This window comes from Rattus norvegicus, chromosome 8, assembly GCF_036323735.1.
Source record: "Rattus norvegicus strain BN/NHsdMcwi chromosome 8, GRCr8, whole genome shotgun sequence".
NCBI classification, from domain to species: domain Eukaryota; kingdom Metazoa; phylum Chordata; class Mammalia; order Rodentia; family Muridae; genus Rattus; species Rattus norvegicus.
This window is the reverse complement of record NC_086026.1, coordinates 118,920,780-118,939,944: the sequence shown is the minus strand read 5'-3', so window position 1 is coordinate 118,939,944 and position 19,165 is coordinate 118,920,780. Positions and strand designations below refer to the sequence as shown.

Here is a 19,165-nt window from a genome sequence, read left to right as displayed (position 1 = left end):
TTTTGAAAGACTCTTGGTAACCAAGTAGCCCCCTGCCTGCTCATGTGTGTGGTAAGGTCCCCTCATGGTGGAGCATCTTTTATGTTGGACATAATTCTAGTGCCTGTGGACAGAGAGGAAGCAGAAGAAGGTACTCAGAGGTGTGACCAGGAACAGTCCAAGAAAACCTGTGGAGCTCAACAGAAGGACAGTCCCTACGCAGCTGGGAGCCGTGGGGACTCTCAGTGAGCACATGTCCTGGGAAGTCCGCCAAGGCCAGAGTAGAGCAGACATAGTTAGGGGATGAAGTGAACAGAGGTGACACAGAACTCGGCACAGAAAGTCTTTTGAGTGTCAATCTAAAGCTGCAATCCCTTCCTGCTGTGGTCATGAACAGGACAGCAGGTCTGTAGTGCCCCACTCAGACTGAAGGAGGACAGCCTCAAGTCCCACAGGGTCAAACCCTAAGAGCAAAGAGCCCTAGAAGTTGACTGAGTGTCCAGAGGACAGGACAGGAAGCTGCAGGAGCAGCAGGCCCAGAGGGAAGGCAGGCACTGATGGCTCCTCCTCCCTGCTCGTGTTCCTTGAATAGCAGCAGCAGCTTCCTGCTCGGGAGTCTGTAAGCTGCAACCTGTATGGGTCCTCCCCAGCTGCCCATGACACGGAATGAAGGGTAAATGGATCTGGGCACACAAAAGGTCTCACAATACTGTGGGGAAGGTGGGAGGTAAGAGGAGGAGGAGGGGGGGGAGGAGGAGGAAGAGGAGGAAGAAGAAGAAGAGGAAGAGGAGGAGGAAGAAGAGGAAGAGGAGGAGGAGGAAGAAGAGGAGGAGGAAGAGGAGGAAGAGGAGGAGGAAGAGGAAGAGGAGGAGGAAGAGGAGGAGGAAGAGGAAAAGGAGGAGGAGGAGGAAGAAGAGGAAGAAGAGGAGGAGGAGGAGCAGGAAAGTCAAGAGGGAGCAAAGAGGAGAGGCCCAGCCAATGGCAGAGATGGAAGAGGTTCGCCTCTGCTCTCATGCTCTTCCAGAGTCTGGGCAGGATGGCACCAGCAGCCCCTGTCCCTAGCAGTTGAAAATGACAGTAAGAACTGCTTAGCCCAGCCAGCTTTGTCATTTGTGCTCCAACCCACACTTCCTCAGAAAATGGATGGGGTAGGCCCAGTGAGGCTGGTCACAGCTCTCGGGGGGCTGGGCTCCTCCCTCTGCTGCCTCCCTTTGGACTAAGAGTGGAGATGGAGACGGCAATGGCAGACTGAACAAGTGACTCCTAAAGACACTGAGGGGCGGTGACAGGCCCACTAAAGCCCCATTCCAACTGCCAGGGAGACACACCACTCTAGCTGTGTACTGGTGGCCCACTCACTACCTTCACGGTTCCTCCTGCAGGCAAGTGGCCAACGTTATCAAGGGACCCCACTTTGGCTTGAGCCTTCTCCTTGAAATTCAACTTCTGACTTTCGATCTTGACATCTCCTCCACCTGGAACAAAGAGCAGGACATTGAGGGGCAGAACAGGAATGGCACAGATGGCATTAGTCCCTTCTAAAAACAAGGAAAGCAAACAGCTCCAGGGTGGTTCAGAGGACAAGAGGCAGTGACAATCCCTCTCTTGTAGGCAAGGCTGCCCTGCGCTGGCTCCTGGCTCCCCAAGTCTCACGGATTCTCCTAAGTGCCCCACCAGGCAGGGCCACAACTCTTCTCAATTGCTCAAGTTAACACTTGGTGAATGACGGGGATGGGATACACTGATGGCTTGAGCCACACAGTGAGGAGGAAGAGTGAAGCAGAGCGAGCATGTTCACAAGTGTGAGTGGAGAAAAGGCTGACAGGACCCGGTGCTCCCTGCCTGGGGGGAAAGTGAGCAAGGATGTGTTAACACTGAGACCAGGGCTTAGGAGAAGTGTAGACTGGACAGGAATGCCCCTCTTATCCAACTGTTCTCAACCCTCACCTACCCAGGTTCCTGACAAACTCACCAGGTCTCTTCACTGTGGAGCTGTCCCTGGCAAAACCAGTCCTTAACTCAGTGCCATTAGGGCCAGAGCCATCTCATATAAAGTGTATTTCCCAGATAAAAGGGGAGTGGGATAAACAATTACTTAAGGACCACAGGGTTTGGTCCTTCAAAAAAGGATACACTCTACATTGGACCCCACAGTCCCAATACTTAGGAGGCTGAGTAGGATTGCTACAAGTTCAAAACTATCCTGGGCTACAGTGAATTCCAGGTTAGTCTGAGCTACACAGTGAGATGCTGTTTCAAAAAAACAAAAAAAAAAAAACAAAAAACAAAACAACAACAACAACAACAACAAAAAACCACATAACAAAACCAAGAAAGTAACACAAACACCCTAGACTGGAGCCACTGAGATGGGAATGTTCTGTGTACCTGGGCAGTGACCTCATGAGATCTCAGCTCTGCCAGCTGAGTGCCAGCGTCTAAGAGTAAGACTCACAGACTCACAACAGCTTGTCTGCTCGGAGGTGGAGCTGAGCCAAGGCGAGTGCTCAGGCTCTTCTCAGAAGCCTGTGTGCGATGCTGCCAGTGATCGCCACCGGTCCTGCTAGGACCCTCAGGTGCAGAATCCTTCCCCCCTTCTCCTGTCAAGTTGGCATGGAGGAGGTCTGCTTGGGGCTGCATTTGTTACTGGATCTGAGATGAGTCTCCCCTTCCTGCACTAGCTCCAGGAACGCTAAAGTGGGAGGGTGGGCCTGATCATCAGTGCCCGCACTCAGCACACAAGACTGCCAGGAACAGGAAGTAAATATCACAAGGGAGCAGCTGTGGAAATGGACTCAACAAATTGTTCCTCCAACAGCAAAGCAGCCCCCTGCTGCCATCCCTACAGAGCTGGAAAGCCGTGCAGTTTCCATCACATACCCGGGAAGGAAGCATCTCAAGAGTTTCACTTCCTTCATGTGTATAGTGTGCATTCACGTATGCATGTGCATGTGTGTGGGTCCACATGCTCGTGAAGGACTGGGGTTAAATGTCAGGAGATTTCCTTGCAATCTCTTCACTGGATCTAGAATTTGCCTATTGGATCTGTGTTTCCTGTCTCTACTTTCAAGCACTGAAATAAGCAGACTACTATGCCAGTGGACGTCCACGTGGGTCTTCACGTAGCAAGTACCTCCCTAGAATCGGCTCCCAGTTGTGATGTCATGAAAATTTCCCAGATGGAAGGCCACCCAGATGACCCTCCAAAGTCATTCTCAGAGCCACAGGTAGAGCCACTCACCAGGCTTGTGTTTGATATTAGCTTTGGACCCACACTTGGAGGAGACCTTGGATATGTCCACTTTCTTGTTCTGAATCTGAACCTAAGCAGAAAAACAGAAAGCAAACATCCTCAGAGACAAGACACAGGCTGTGAAGGAGCCCACCTTGCCTTCGCCAACTCCCTTGGTTACTCCCCTTTCTTTTGGTTCAAGGTCAAGGTCACCTCCTAAAGCGCTTTAAAGAACCCTGATCTACTATGGCTCTTTACCCCTATCCTCATGCGCAGCCCCACATTTCCTTTCTGCCCTTCAGACCTGCTCCACTGTGCAGGGTATAAACATCAACATCCAGGCTCTGGATCCATCTCAAAAGCTTACTCATCAACTCCTTAAACAGAAAAAGCTAAACCAACACTGAGAGACCCAGGGTTTTCAGTGTATGCCCCCAGGCCAACCACAGTCATGTGTGTGGCTTTGGACTCCTTTGCGCTTTAGGACACAGTCTCCCAGATAGAATAGAATGCACAAAAGGGTCACAGAATGATCTGTACTGTGCCTAAATGGCTGCCACTCAACACTGAGGTAGAATAAAGTTATCAATGTAACCCTTGGAACAGTTAATCTTTTTTTTTTAAATTTTTTTTATTTATTCATTTATTATATATAAGTACACTGTAGCTGTCTTCAGATACACCAGAAGAGGGCATCAGATCTCTTTACAGATGGTTGTGAGCCACCATGTGGTTGCTGGGAATTGAACTCATGACCTCTGGAAGAGCAGTCGGGTGCTCTTAACCGCTGAGCCATCTCTCCAGCCCGGAACAGTTAATCTTTGATGCATTTTTATTGGTAGTGTTGGAATATTTGTCTGGATGTTACCTCTGTGTACCACTTGCATATCTGGTGCCAGACCTACTGAAACAAGCTGCAGAGCTTTGAGATGTCCAGTGGGCACTGAGAATCAAATAACCACTAAGCCATCTTTCCAGTCCCACTTAGTACATTTTATACATAAGTAATGCAATAAAACCACAGTATCCTCAGCTAGCAACATGTATTCTGTTTTGAGATAAGTTCACTTTTGCTCATGTATGCCTTAGCCTCTGAGTGTTGGGATTACAAGCAAATACCATGGATAGGGCATGTGGTGACTTTTCACAGTAATTTTTACATGTGCTTTCTAGCTGTGAAGACATGCACTTCTCTGTGAACACTAACTACCCCATTCCAGGCTGTCAGAAGAGCAGCTGTGCAGGTGCAGTCCCATGCAGCCCTAGACCCCGTGCCCAGAAGTCTGTTCTGATCATACGCAGTTTGCTTTCTTGCTTTCTTCAGGCTTCCTAGGCTTTCGTTTATAGATCTATGTCTATTTAGAGGATACTGAACAGACAGAACTGCCTGACGCCTCATGCACACCAGGCGCACACGGCTTTAATCCACGCACTGCAGGAGGCAGAGGTGGCTGGATTTCTATGCTTTGCTTTGCTTTGAAAGATACAACTTATGGCCTTGGATACCGGGTCTAAGATGACTGTCCGGCTTCAGGGCAGACAAAGTCCTGGAACCTCAGAGAGTACATGTTCCATGAACTAGTCCACTAATGTATATTGAAGCAGAGTCACTTTCCATCCCTGAGATTGCTTGTGGGAAGCTAACAAGGCCGTTCTGTCCATCTGGGGCTGAGCTCTTTGAAAATGTGAAGGCACTCACTCCCTTTCTTTCTCTCTTAACTTTATCACCTCACTGAAGGAAAAGCTAGTAAGACAGCATTCTGAATACAAGACACACTCCACTCAAGCCCCTCTCCTGACAGTGCACACCACTACTGACTGATAGAGAGAAGCTATTTATTACCTGTGAAAGTCATGCCAAATGTGGGGTAACATGTAAACTTAAGCCAATTTAAAGAAAACTGCGGGACAAAGGAACACTAATGAAAATACAGGTTACCAGAGCAGAATTAACATTCCGCAGAACAGGGACTAGGGAGAGAGCTCTATTGGTGAAAGTGCTACCCTGCAATGTAAGGACCCGGTCCAAGTCTTCAGCTAGTATCACACAGATTCACAGTCAGCACCTGTCAGCTCACAACTCACAGAGTGATCCCCCACCAGCTCCCCGACTGTCTGGGGATAAAGACAAAAGACCTTGTCAGGGGGAGCTTATCAAGGTTGAACTCTGAAATCTATGCATGAGTCACATCACACACACACACACACACACACACACACACACACACACACACACACACACACCAAGACTCTAGAACAGAACATGCAGTTCATTCACCCAAAACCAAACAAGAACAACAACAAAACTCTAATAGCTTAAACCTTGCATCTTAAGATTAGAGAAAGGGGCCCATAAGTCAGTGCACCCATCTATTGTATTTCTGACAGTCTGAGTCTTCTCGCTCAACAAGGCCTCCGTGGTAGGCAGCGGGAGGTATCTGCAGTCAGGTTTTCTTCCTGGCCTAGATATGTGTTTTCCTTCCTTCACTGGGTTCCCCTCCATGGTGAAGCCAGCAATACCACATATTTATCTTTATTAATTTGTACATTTAATTACTACTTATTCAATTTCTACTATTTCCTATGTAGCCCTGGCTGTCCTAGAACTTAATATATGGACCAGGATGGCCTTGAATTTAAGTGCTGGGATTAAAGGAGTATGTCAGCACACTAGACTCCTCTCTATTGAAGGAACACCTCAGTATATGTTCAATCACAGGCTGTCACTGTATGGCTACTCTGTGACATCTTACATACTAATACATGCCGTTGAAATGAGCTGCCCACAGGTCTGAGCACTTACTCTCCAACTTACAAGGGTAAAACAGAATCCAAACTGCATAAAAGTCTTAAGTTAGGACCAGCTACAGCAGCAAATAAAACATATGACCAACGAGTAATTTCTTTTCGTTTCCAATATTCTTTGGGTCTGCATCTTGGGAGCATTTGGGGGAGCAATGAGTGGCTTCTGATCACAGCCTGGTATCCTAGTGGTCAGTGCAACATGTGTGCGATATACTGTCTGGGACTGCATGGTGAAACTGCCGCTTGTTTCTTGCACATATATGTGAGTGTGGAAAACGTGTGAATACATACTTGCTTGTGTGGGGGCTTACATGTGTGTGATTTAGGCAAGGTTTCTCCTCACTGACGGGGCCAGACTGCCACCTTGTCCTTGCTAGGACTGTATGTGAGCGTTTAAGGTTGCTGGCTTTTAAGGTTGGTACTGAGGCTCTGTAAGACCTGGTCCACATACTTGTGTGGCAAGTGCTAAACCCACTGTCCACTGCCTCAAGCTTGTGACGTTCACCAGAATGTTAATAATTATGGGAGTACCATGGAGAGACTGACGTGAGCTATAGAAGAAATATCACTTCCATTCACTCTGTCCACATGCTGTTTGCTCTCAACCTTCCAGCCTGAAAACACTACTATACACTTTTCTAATTTCCTCTCTAGACAGTCTCCTAAAAACTACATTCACCCTTCCAGTGACCTGGTTGAAATTATGAGTAGGCAGCATTAAAAGATCACAGCAGACTACATAGCATAGACTATATTTGCTACCACAACAATGAATATTTTTTTTTTGAGATTCTGGGGGAGTACTAGAATTACAGGCACGTGTCCCTACACCTGTTTATGCCATGCTGGGAACTGAACATATGGCCCCATGAGTATTGGGCAAGTTCCATAAGATACATACTCTAAAACTTCAAAACAATGAACCTGTCACACGCAGCAATAACCCAATTCCCTTAGAATTTCTGTTCACTCACATTTCTACCCAAGCCAAGAAGGCACAGAGAAAAGCCACAAGGATCAGTGTCTACCCTGGCCAGAGGCTGTCATTGTCTTTCAAAATCTTACTCATTGCAGCCGACCTCACCCGAAGCTGCAAATATGTGGCACCCACCAACTGATCAGGTACACTACCTCCTGCCACCAAGAACCACAGTGGGCCTGGTAGTGGTGGCACATACCTTTCATCCCAGCACTTGGGATTAGGTAATCTCTGAATTCAAGGCCAACCTGGTCTACAGAGTGAATTCCTGGACAACCAGAACTAAATAAACAGAGAAAGCCTGTCTCAAAATGAAACAAACAAAACAAACCCAAAAAAGATTCACAGTGAGTTTTAACGAGGAAAGATGCACAAGCAGAGGTTTGACTGGAGGAAGGAACATTGGCTATATTCCTCAAAATAAAATGTCAGAGGATGTTTGCAGACCCTGAGCAAAATGGCCAGGTCATTTTGTGCAGGGGTGCAGAGGAAAAGGAGAAGGGAAAGCAGAACCCCCACAGCTGAGGATGGCAAGGAGGAGCCAAGCATAATGAAGAAGGTGGGCCAGCGTATCTCGAATGGGCAAGAGCTGGAGCTGTACGTGGGTATCCAGGACAGCCGTGCCTGGGCACCGTCACAGGGACGCGCTGTGTGCCCTGACCGGTCTCCTTGTGAGCTACTATCACCAGCACCTCTGATACATGCAAAAAGCTAAGCCACAACATGTTTAGATGAACAGAGAAAAGGGACTAAACGGAGAAGACAGAGAACAGAGAGCAGAAAGAGAAGCGAACACAAAGGAAGCAACAGAGAGAAGCAGGAGTGGGAGGGTGTGATGCTGGTTAATACCAATCTTACAATGACGAAGCTCAGAGCACAGCCTTGGAGGCTTTGGGCACCTGTCTCAGGATTGGGCCTTGCCCAGGCACAGCCAAGTCTGTGCATCCCCAGCGATGGGGGCTCTCGGCCCTCAGAGCAGGGCTCTCCATTAGAAAAAAACACAAAGCCTCTTCTCGCACATGGTGATGGGATGAGACTACCTGAGCATCACAAGCTGTTTTTTAGGGGATCATCAGAACACCCTCCAAAATAAATCCAGCCGTCCAGTTCCCTTCAGATGGAGGACTGGTTCTTAGTCAGGGACTAACCCAGGCCACTGTGATCCTCTCACATGAGGAAAGGTACTCCATATCATCTTCCCACACCTTCCCCAACCCCCACTTCCACCCTGCGTTTCCCACAGGGTCTGTGCCTTTTACGACAACTGGCCAGAGCTTATACTTACATTGCCACCTCCAGGGACATGCTTAATATTGTCCTTGGACCCACACTTGGATTGAATATGGCTGTAGCTCACTTTTTTGGAGACTATCTGGACCTGGAGTGTTAGAGAATAGAAAGAGAAGGGAAAACACAAAAGGAGAGGGCTGGTTAGAACCGACACAGAGCACACAGTGAGTCCACATGTGATCACAATGGTTAACAAAGAGTAACTTCAACTTCTGCCCCCACTTATTAGGATAGGGGTTAAAAACACAGGGAAAGGGATGTGGAGGTAAGAAAGGGAACAACACAAGACAGAAGCAGGCTGCACAGTGCTATACGGCTGCCTCACTGCTCTGGCTGTAGTTTCTAAGACTCATATGGTAGCAGGCCCCTGGTATCCAACCAAATATGGCCCTACCTTCTTGGTAAGACCCTTCTCTGAAAGCTGGACTCAAGGTCCGTAGCCTTTTTCAGCAAGGATACAGATGCTCTGAACTGGGGCATGGAACAGCTGCAGCCAGACTCACCCCCAGAAACAAAGGCTGCTGTAAGAATTGTTGAGCAGCTGACTAAGGGCACAGATCTGGTAACAACAGGAAGGAAGACACATTGTTCATATAAAAAGGCAAAAGGTCACATGACCCTGAACCTGACACTAGGGGGAGCACAGGGAACAGCCTCAGCTGCACTTACTCCTCCACCCATCTCTTTCAGAAACACTGATGTTTTGAAATAGGGTCTCACTATGTAGATAAGGCTCGCCTAGGACTTGCTGTATACTCTAAGCCGACCTCAAATTCCTGATCCTTCTGTCTCACCCTTAGCTCTGCTAGGATTATAGCAAACACATCTGGTTCTGCACATCTTTGAATAGATAATAATCAAAGAGACCAATCAAAACGGTGCTACAGCGATGTAACAGGAGGGCACAGCCAGGCTGCACTACAGCATCCTAGTCGTGGGTTACAGAGTAACAGAGCTTTTAGCTCTCAAGAAGAACAGTCCTTCCTGCCCTCCTTACTCTCAGAACTAGAGGCTCTTTGCAAAGGAATGTGCTATGCTGCCAATGGAACCTAGAACTCATGCTGAGGACCCCAGTACCTTACCATATCCTGCTCCTTTAAAGTCCTTGACTTTTTCGTGACTAACAGTGGATTGCTTTAGCCAGACAGACGCATCAGTCTCCATACCTAGCAGCAACTTTACAGTCAGGAGACAGGGTTCTGACTTCTGCACAAGAACCTGGGTCTGATGCATTTGCATGCATACCAGATGAGTTTGAAATGTCAAGGAGGTGTCTGACAGTTTCAAGTTCCCTTCATCTGGCTGACTTAAGTCTCCAATGGGGTATGAGCTCACAAATTGGTTAGCTTTCAGGGTTGAAATAAAAGTTGTCTGATGGCTGAGTCAATAGCTAGAGGGAGGAACACAGGAAGAAGCAGGAACTAGTTATTACAGGAACAAAGTGGAATAGAAGGGGAAATGACTCAGGCTAGGAGAATGGTGTTCCCATTTTACCTCAGAGAGGTAAACCTAAATAAAACTCACTTTCCCGGCAGGGGGCTTCGGTGCACTCGAAATGGAGCTGGCTGCTTTAGTGACTGCATTAGGCTCAGGATTTCCAGCTGTGGTAGCTGCCTCTGTTTTTTTCTCTACTTTGGCCTGGATGGAGATAAAGGGGGTGGAGGGCAAGTTTCAAACCAAGATGAGAGCCCAGATGCCAAGGAAGGAAGAAGGTAGGAAAAGACAAAAGCAAGGCCAGGATGGCAGGCAGAAAGAAGCAGTCATCCTTGCCTCTAGGACAAGATATTCCTAGTCTAGATCCACAGAGACTCCTGGGTGAGGGGCACAGAAAGAAGAATCACAGTCCAGAAATGAAACACAGGAAGAGATCATGTATTTATGGAGAAATAGTTCAAAGACCAAGATTAAATCAGTGGTTTCTTTGTGAGCATGTGTGAGACTGTCATCTTAAATCACAGTGCCCTCTTGACTCTAATGCTCTGCTAGATCAAGCACATGGTCACGGTCACTGGTGATGGTAAGCATGACATTCATCAGGTACATAGTAACAGACAATAACCTGACAGCAGCCCAAGTTATTTAGGAGTTTTTGTAGCATTGAAGACCAAGAAGGGTGAAGGGGGGAATAAGGTCACCTGTGGCTCAGCCCAGACACTGGGCTGGTTGTGCCACAGCCAAAGCAACTCTGAGGCCCTTTTCCCAGAATGATCCCCGTCCTCATCAACATTTTCCAAATGCTGTATTTTTGTGCCTATTTAATTTTTTAAATGTTCTATGTATGTTCTGCATATACATAACACGTGCATGCCTGGTGCCACGGAGGCTGGAAGAGGGCAGTAGGCTCCCTTAAACACAGATTACATATGAAGGGGTAAGCCACAGATGTGGATTCTGGGAACTAAGCCTGGGTTCTTAACTACTGTCATCTCGCCAGGCACCCTATTCAATTTTAACAACTCTGGATTAATGCAATTAAGTATCATCCTCTGGATGCTAACAGAATGTTCTTGCCAAGGACAGTCTCAGGAGAACTGTGCTACCATTTTCGTACCTCCTGGGCTCCCAATAGCTGCTAACACTTGACACAACTGAAACCCATGCAACTAGAACATTCTTTTTTAAAAAGTTAGTGTATGTATACAAGCATGCACATCCCCATTTGTGTACAGCATGTGTGGAGGTCAGACGATAATTTGTAGAAGTCAGCTTTCTCCTCCTCCCACAGAGTTTCTGTGGATTGAACTCATTTTGTCAGGGCTGGTGGTAGGTACTTTTCTCCCCTTAATTTGTTGGCCCCAGAATGTTCTTTATTGTTGTCACTACCACCCCCCACCCCTACCCCCACAAAAAAAAAAAAAAGCAGTCTCTCTGTGTAGTCTTGGAACTCACTATGCAGACAAACTCAGAGGTCCTCCTGCCTATCTCCCTCTGCTGGAATTAAAGTCCGAGCCACCATCCATGCTCAGAACTGTAATGTGGCTAATTTTACAGCACAGTGTTCATGAGTACCCTAGTTCTCCCTTGGACAGACTCCTCTCATATCAAGGGATGGAGAAATTAAATGTGTCTGGGAAGAATCATGAATAAATGGGGCTCATATCCAGCGTCTCTTACCCTCATAGTTTCTGAAGCTTTCTTTCCATACTCCCTAACCTCTGCAGCCATGGCTTCAAACTCACTGATTCTGTTGCTCTGTCTTCCAGGTGCTCTGAGGAACCATACATCCAACTTTCTAGAGTTTCTATAAAATAGAAGACTTTCTACCTCCCAATGAAAAACCTAAATTCCAACACACGGATCAGGAGCTCCTTATGGGAAGATAAACAACACAACACAGCCCAGGCCTTCCCTGGTATTGCAGTGCCAAGAACCCAGACTGACATTCCCTGGTGCTGAACAAAATGATGGATGTGACGGCTGTGGCAGAGGAGCAGCACCAGCCGGAATGCTAAGATCCCCAAACTCACTGACTCACCCGGCCTCCTCCTGGCTGGTGCTTCATGTTCTCTGTGGAGCCGACCTTGGAGCGGACACTCTTCAGATCAGGGGCAGAAACAGTTGTGGCCAAACGGCTCACCCTGGGAGCAGAGGAGCTAGGCTTAGTGGAGGTGGGCTTCTTGTCCACGGAAAGAGCCACAGAAGACCGGCAAGGTGCAGACATGGGCTTGACTCGAGTGGAAGCCATCCCTGCTGGGGGTGTTGCCCCAGTGGGAGTGGTGTTTCTCTTCACAGAACTGGCAGAGGTGGTCTTTGAGCGACTCAAGTCAGCTGCAAAGAAATGAGAAGTAGCAGGACATCATAGGGGAGGGAGGGGGTGTCCTAGAACCGGGGAAGGACAGCAGGGTCATTAGGCTTCCCATCAGGTAACGGAGGCATTACCTGTGGCAGACTTAGCAGTCATCCTTTTGACATCAGCAGGTTTTCCCTCAGTCTTGGTGGCTGCACAAACAAATTAGTATATTTAACAAGAGGTCTGCTGGGATTCATTACTCATCTGACCATTATAAAATGTCCATGTTGACCTGGTGACTGCTTGTTTCTAGGACACAGTGTAAAATTAAACAGCCACCCGGAGAATGCACAGTACACAAGGCTGGCACCGCACCCTGCTCTCCTATCCTAAGTCCCAAAGATGACTTCAGCTTGAACACAGCAGTAGCTTACAAAATATGCCTATGGAATTAAAATTAAATTTTCCACACCCCTCTTTCTCTTTGCATGACTGAGACTGAACCTAGCCCCTTGCACACAATGAAGTGTTTTGCCATGGAGAGATGCACTCACAAACACTAGGTTGCTGGGATCTATGGAGTCAATGACAAAGAGTTAACAAAATCATGTGAGAATTCATAGGAGTCACCTTTGTTAAAGATTTTTCTGAATACACATAGCTTCTAAGCTAACTCAGAGATGTAGGCTTGTTAAACTCAGGGCCTGCCTGGCCGTCACATGTAAGATCTAGAACACCGAGGACTGTTGTATGAAGTTCCTACAACGTCAGCATTACAGCCAGAAGCAAAGGCAAAACCCTACACACACACACACACACACACACACACACACACACACACTCACACGCACGCGCACACATGCACGTGCATGCACACACACACACTCACTCCCCCCACTGGTTCGCATGGGAAGGAAGACTATGCAACACTCACTGGTAGGCCTCTTAGGCAGAGTCGTAGATGGACTTCTACTACTTGATCCAGTGGAAACAAGAGTTGAGGGAGATGTGGCTTTAGAAATGGTTGGGGTGGTTTTAGGTCCAGGTCTGAGGGCGGGGGCAGATGAAGGCTTGGATGGCGAGGTCCGCTTTTCAGCAACCTTAGTTTCTGTAATTGGCTGGAAATGAAAAGGCAGCATGTGCAGGTTAGTGTTGGCCCCAGAGGGTTTTAGAAGCTTGCACAGAAGATAGGAAACACTATGGACCCTCCTGTAGTGACTGACTTGAAAATAAACAATTCTAAGATCAAGGACTCCAGGTAACATGGAAGATGTTTGCTTATGAACGAGGCAAGTATTAGTTCTAGAACAGACCTGTCCACAGAGTGAAACCAAAACGAAACACTCCAAACCAAAGCACTAACAGAGTTCATTCTCCAGAGCAAGTGGCAAGGTAAGAAGCCCTGTGCTCTGAAGTTAATCAATCTACATCAATCCAATGAGAGTAACCCTAAAGGGTATATCACACCATAACCTACTTTTACCTGAGATTCACTGAAAATATTTGACTGGTTAAGATTTAATAAACATATGGACCAGAAGGGAAAAGTTAAATTTAGCCCTTCTTTTGGGTAACATTTCCCCAGAGCGGTACAACAGGGCGCGGAGCTCTAGAAGATCAGCAGCTCCCAGTCAAGGGAGCCGCGGGCACAGCCGTAGCTGAGCCTGGCTCAAGACAGTGTGTCCTTGGGAATCTCAATGAGTCCCAGACTTTCTTTCTCTTTTTCTTTTCTTTCTTTCTCTTTCCTTCTTTCTTTGAATAAAGAAGATTAGAACACAGCATTGCTCCAGCCCAGCTGTGACAGTATGATGTTAGAGACTGAATGGGGTGGCCTGACCAACATCAGTTAAGGGACACTGTTCAAATGAGGGTTAGAAACTTAGAGTTGGGGAAAAAAACAGAACAAAACAAGGAACAACTAGCAAGATTCCATGTCCCATCTCACATAGAGCAAGTTCCAGGACAACCAGGGTTACACAGAAACCCTGTCTGGAAAAACACAAGAACCACAAAAAAAAAAAAAAAAAAAGAAAGAAAGAAAGAAAGAAAGAAAGAAAGAAAGAATGAACAAAACAAACAAACAAAACAAAACACCCTTAAATGAATTCTAACTGCTTATACAGAAACTAAAGATCAGAAGCAGGGACTCAAGCTCTTCTATTATAACTTCTCACCAGCCCAAATTTCTCTCTCTCTCTCTGTCTCTGTCTCTCTTCCTGTGTGTGTGTGTGTGTGTGTGTGTGTGTGTGTGTGTGTGTGTGTGTGTGTGTTTTGTGAAAGGCTCTTACTGTGTAGCTCTGTGTACTGGAACATGCACGAGTGTTCCAGGCTTGCCAGAGCTACACAGTAAGAGCCTGTCACAAAACTAATCATTTTGAGGATCAAATCAAACTATGACTATGATTTAGAACAATGTAGTAGAACCTTATTATTTTGCTAGTAGGACTAATAATGATCAAATAAGAGTGATGGATGGGGCTGGAGAGATGGCTCAGTGGTTAAGAGCACTGACTGCTCTCCTAGAGGTCCTGAGTTCAATTCCCAGCAACCATCTGTAATGGGATCTGATGCCCTCTTCTGGTGTGTCTGAGGACAGCTATGGTGTACTCACATACATTAATAAATCTTTTTTAAAAAAGTGACATATGGTAGAAATCACATCAGAGTGAACAGGCTCCCTAACTGTTTGATCCTATAAATCTACCACTTTAAGGGCAGAGGTGGCCTAAGGAGACTTCCTGTCTTCCTGAGCCAGGCAGTAGTGGCTCATATCTTCTAATCCCAGCACACAGAAGGCAGAGGCAGGTGGGTCTCTGTGAGTTCAAGGCCAGCCTGCTGTACAGAACAAGTTCTGGGAGAGGCAGAGCTACGCAGAGAAACCTCTTGAAAAGCCAAAAGTCTTCGTCTTTATCTGAAGGACAAGAACAAGGATATTGTCAATGCTGGCTATGTAGTTCAAACTAGCCTTGAACTCCTCGTCTTCCTGCATGCTGGACTTGATTAAATATATGCCCACTGTGCTTAGATACATGTCACATCTTTCAGCCAGCTGCTTATGAACTGCTGCTAAAACACTGCATAGCAAAAAGCAGTGTTGTAGGGGGGCAGGCATCAGAAATGGAGACATAGGCTCAAACCATACCCCTGTCACTTATCAGCATGGACTTTATTTACTTAGGAAGGCATTTGACTGAGCTTTAAGTGTGCCTAGATTTAAAAAATACAACTAACAATATTTATATTATGGACAGTTGAGAAATTTCAATGAGTTATGTATATCAAGAAAGCAGTATAGTACACTTCACTTTATGACTACGGAGTGGACCTCACTAGACACATCTCATCCTACAGCCTCCTCTTCCCTGCCAGGAGCCCTGTCCTTGATGTCAGTCACCTTCCCTCTAGCCTCTTAACCAAACAAGTAACTTCCTACAAAATCCAAAATGGGATAAGTGAGGTTCAGAAAGAACCTTATTTCTACTCTGTGACAGGGTTTCTCAGCTTCTTAAAAAGGGTTCCAACCTAAGACTAGATTAGAGTAGAACACCAGCCAGGTCATCATAGGAACATGATGTGATTTAAGCTACCAATAGGTTGAAAGTCCTTCTCAGATTAAATAAAAGCTTGAGGAAGGCAGCATCGGCCTGCATCCTCTCTCCCTCCCTCTAGGAGTGATCAAGGAAGCAAGTGCAGCTGTGAACTGAAGATGAACAGCACAAGTGACCCAGGAGAAGCTGCCTAAGGCGGAAAGCAAAGGAAGTTGTCACGTGACCTCAGAACCCGGAGCTCAGCTCAGCAGGAGGAGTCAGCATGTTGCTGAGTGATGGGGAACACTTTATTCTGCAGGATGTTTGACGAGAAAGACAAATGGCTGAGTTGGAAGTAAGCAAGCACGTGATCCCAACAGTACCTGATTAGTATATGGAAAAAATGAAAGTAGATGCAATATTGCCTCTGATCATGGCAGATGAAGGGGAAAAGAATAAAAGGTTTTCAAGTGTCACGGTCGCAGCCCTGGGCACCCAAACTGACTTGCAAAGCACCACTGCCCTTCCTGCCCTTTCCTGGTTCCGTCAGTTCATCGTCTGCAGCAACAAGAGCCTGTCTATGGACACCAACTCAAGGGGAATCTTTTCTGGGAAGTGTATGGGTGGCTACTTACCTTTGGCTTCAGGTCTCTTGCAGGTAGGGTGGAAGGCCTGGCAGTAGCAGTGGCAGCAGCAGGGCGTTTGTGTGGGGCAGCTGGAACTGAGCCTGAAGCGAGGCTCATGGGTTTTTTATTCAACCCACCAGAGGTGGTGGGAGCTGGTTGCTTAGGGAGAGAAGTGGGCTGTATTTTGGCTTTCGATGTTGAAGTCTTTGCAGGTTGAGTGGTGGCCAAAGGCTTTAGGTTGATGGTTGTTTAATTTTTAATTTTTAATTTTTAAAGAACATCAAACACACAGACAAGAATAAAAACAAATAAAAAATGTATAAATTGCACAATTCAAAGTAAACTTATAAGCAATGAGGATCGATGCAACTGAAAATCGGCATTCCTTTCTTCTGAGCTCACTGAGCAGTAAAGTGACACCCAGGCGATTCTCTTCCTTTTTAGTTAGACACAAGGTCTTAGGCATGCTAAGCACATGTTTACTACTGAACTACATTACATACATCCCCAGGTCTGTGGAAATGCTTTCTTAATCATAGCACCACAAACTCCAATAGTTTGATTTCTAAACTATTTACTTTAATAATATCTTTGTCACTAACTTTTGGCAGCTGTAAGAACTGTGTAAATAAAGGCAAACTGCCGAGACTGAAGGTACACAGGGACCACACCCTACACTTCTACCTATGTCTCGACAAGGCAGCGTATCACAGAATGTGGTACCTACATGTTTACCAAGTTCAAGAGGAAGTTTCTGAAGCCATGAACTGTCTAAGAAAACATTTGTTTTGTTTTTAACAAATAGATTTCAGGATAAGTATGCAGTTGCTCATTGCTGTTAGTTAAGTGAAAGGTAAGTCATTTATAAACTGGCAGTGTAGACATATTAAGACCCTGTCTGAAAAGCACAGTGGCAGAGCACTTGCCTAGGAAGTACAGCTCCTAGGTTCAACCTCTAGCATAGAAAACAAATACACAGATATAAAAGTGCAAAGGCAGAGGATTTTGAATTAATTAATTTGGTATAGGCCAAGTAAGAATATGGGATATATTTTCTAAAAGCATCTAAATTTGAAGAAAGACTTTTCAGCTCAGAAAAAAGAAACTGCATTCATGATTCAAGCAATAACAGCAGAAGGTTTTTAAAAACTTACAGAAAAAGATAACCACCATTCACTCTAGCACCTACCTTTGCTTTCTTTTCTGGGCTTGGTGGTAGCTCCTTGTTTGGTGGAGTGGCGATGTCATTTCCAGTCAGACCAACAGCAGCCTTTCCTTCTTCTTGCCGGGATACTCCTAAAGGGTGGAGAGTCAACGAGAATTATTCTGAGCAAATGTATTTTACAACTATTTTAAACACAGAAGGCTCTGTTGAGAGACCCATGACTGGGACACCATTCTGAAGAACCCCAAAGAACTATGCTGCCGAGAATGGGCAGCCTGTGTTATCCCTGGGATCGCAACAATTCTAGGAGCTCTGAGCACTTTTCACTATGTGAAGGAATCAAAGGAGGATTTACCCTGATGATCTGCATGAGGAAACAGCCTTTAAGGTTTAGTTTCCCTTCCCCTGATACTAACAAAGAGCTTCTGTCAGCCAAAGTGGACAAAAATCACTTCTTCTGCCATAGTCTATCTCTTAGAATAAAGGTTGCTGAGAGATGGGGCAGGAGCCAGATGGTTCAATAACCTCCCTTACTTCCTTTCCCTGTAAAGAACCATGCTGCAGAGGATGTGAGATTAAGCTGCTCCAATTCCAACAGTGACCTAGATTTCCAACAAGGCCAAAAGCCATGGAAAATAAAGTCATCAGCCTAAGCCAGAAAAACTCCTCTCCATAGAGGAGAGATACTTCAGATGTCAGCAAGCTACGCCTAGGAGCACTGCGACAACTGTGAAACGTGTAGCCCTAATGTGGAGATTTTCTGACTGGCACAAAACCCATAACCTAAATCCAAAAGACAGTTGCTGAACAAAAAAATTCTCAAATATAAATAGATCATATAAATAACTCCTTAAAGTCCAGTAACTCTTGTTGCTGGTGTTTTAGTAGCAGAGATTGGCCTGGAAATCACTACATACATGAGGATGAGGTCTGAGTCTCCTGTCTTCACCTCTCGAGTGCTGTACTGTTAGACCAAGTTTATGTGGTGCAAACCTAGGCTGTGGGGATGCTAGATGAACGCATTCTGCCAACTGAGCTACATCCCACGGCTTGCTCTTCTTTTACCTGAAGACTGGCTCTAGTATATCAGAAGCTGGTCTTCAACTCTTGTTCCTCTTCCCTCAATCTCCTGAATGTTGTGATAACAGGCCTGTGCCACCTCGCACAGGTCCAGGTATCAATTCATCTACTAAGGTCAACAATCCATGCCCCCACAAAAAGGTCAAAAGAATATGAAAACAGGTCATAGAAATGCTAATGTCTTGAAAGTATTAAGAGGTAAAGCATGGGCATGTAATTCCAGTCTTGGGAGAGGCAGGAGCAGCCAGCTTTCTAGGCCATCTTTAGCTACATAGTGAGATTGAAGCCAGTCTGGGTACATGAGAGCTTGTCTCAAAAACCAAACAAGGCCTGGAGAGATGTCAAACTTAAGAGCACTGACTTCTCTTCCAGAGGACGACCTAGGTTTGGTCTCATGCCCATGTTGAAAACAGATCCAGTCTCAAAGGATCCATAGACACTGCATGCATGTGATACATAGACATGCAAGTAAAATTACTTATGAAATAAAACAATAAATATTAAAGACGAAAGGACAGTTCATCTTGGACCCTCGTGGTGCTGCATGGATTATCTGACTATCTTTAGAATTAAATTGTGGATTCATTGCTTAAACTACTAAACTTGTACTTCCTCTTAAGGTCCTTGGACCACCCCAGGATCTGCTAAAGTGGAACTCACGACTTGCACATCCTAGGCAAACACACTACTGCTGAGCTGGATGCTGTGCCCCTGCCCTCTAACCCTACTTTAGGGACTGGAGCGATGGATGG

General features: G+C 46.1%; 1 protein-coding gene across 50 annotated transcripts in view; it reads right to left on the bottom strand.

Moving 5' to 3' along the window:
- Map4 (microtubule-associated protein 4) overlaps nt 1–19,165 on the bottom strand; it is a 142,413-nt gene that overhangs the window by 2,861 nt on the left and 120,387 nt on the right. For 7 of the 50 annotated variants that reach the window (XM_006243814.5, XM_006243816.5, XM_017595795.3 and 4 more), the window contains 9 exons: nt 17,358–17,464; nt 16,178–16,399; nt 12,950–13,133; nt 12,165–12,224; nt 11,761–12,053; nt 9,810–9,923; nt 8,281–8,373; nt 3,221–3,302; nt 1,342–1,454 (listed from right to left, as the gene is read on the bottom strand). In XM_006243814.5, coding sequence (XP_006243876.1) covers nt 1,342–1,454; nt 3,221–3,302; nt 8,281–8,373; nt 9,810–9,923; nt 11,761–12,053; nt 12,165–12,224; nt 12,950–13,133; nt 16,178–16,399; nt 17,358–17,464 — 1,268 coding nt within the window. Of the gene's footprint in view, nt 1–1,338; nt 1,455–3,220; nt 3,303–8,280; nt 8,374–9,809; nt 9,924–11,760; nt 12,054–12,164; nt 12,225–12,949; nt 13,134–16,177; nt 16,400–17,357; nt 17,465–19,165 lie in introns of all 50 variants that reach the window. The other 43 variants (XM_039082631.2, XM_063265909.1, XM_006243823.5 and 40 more) reach the window with 11 other exon arrangements.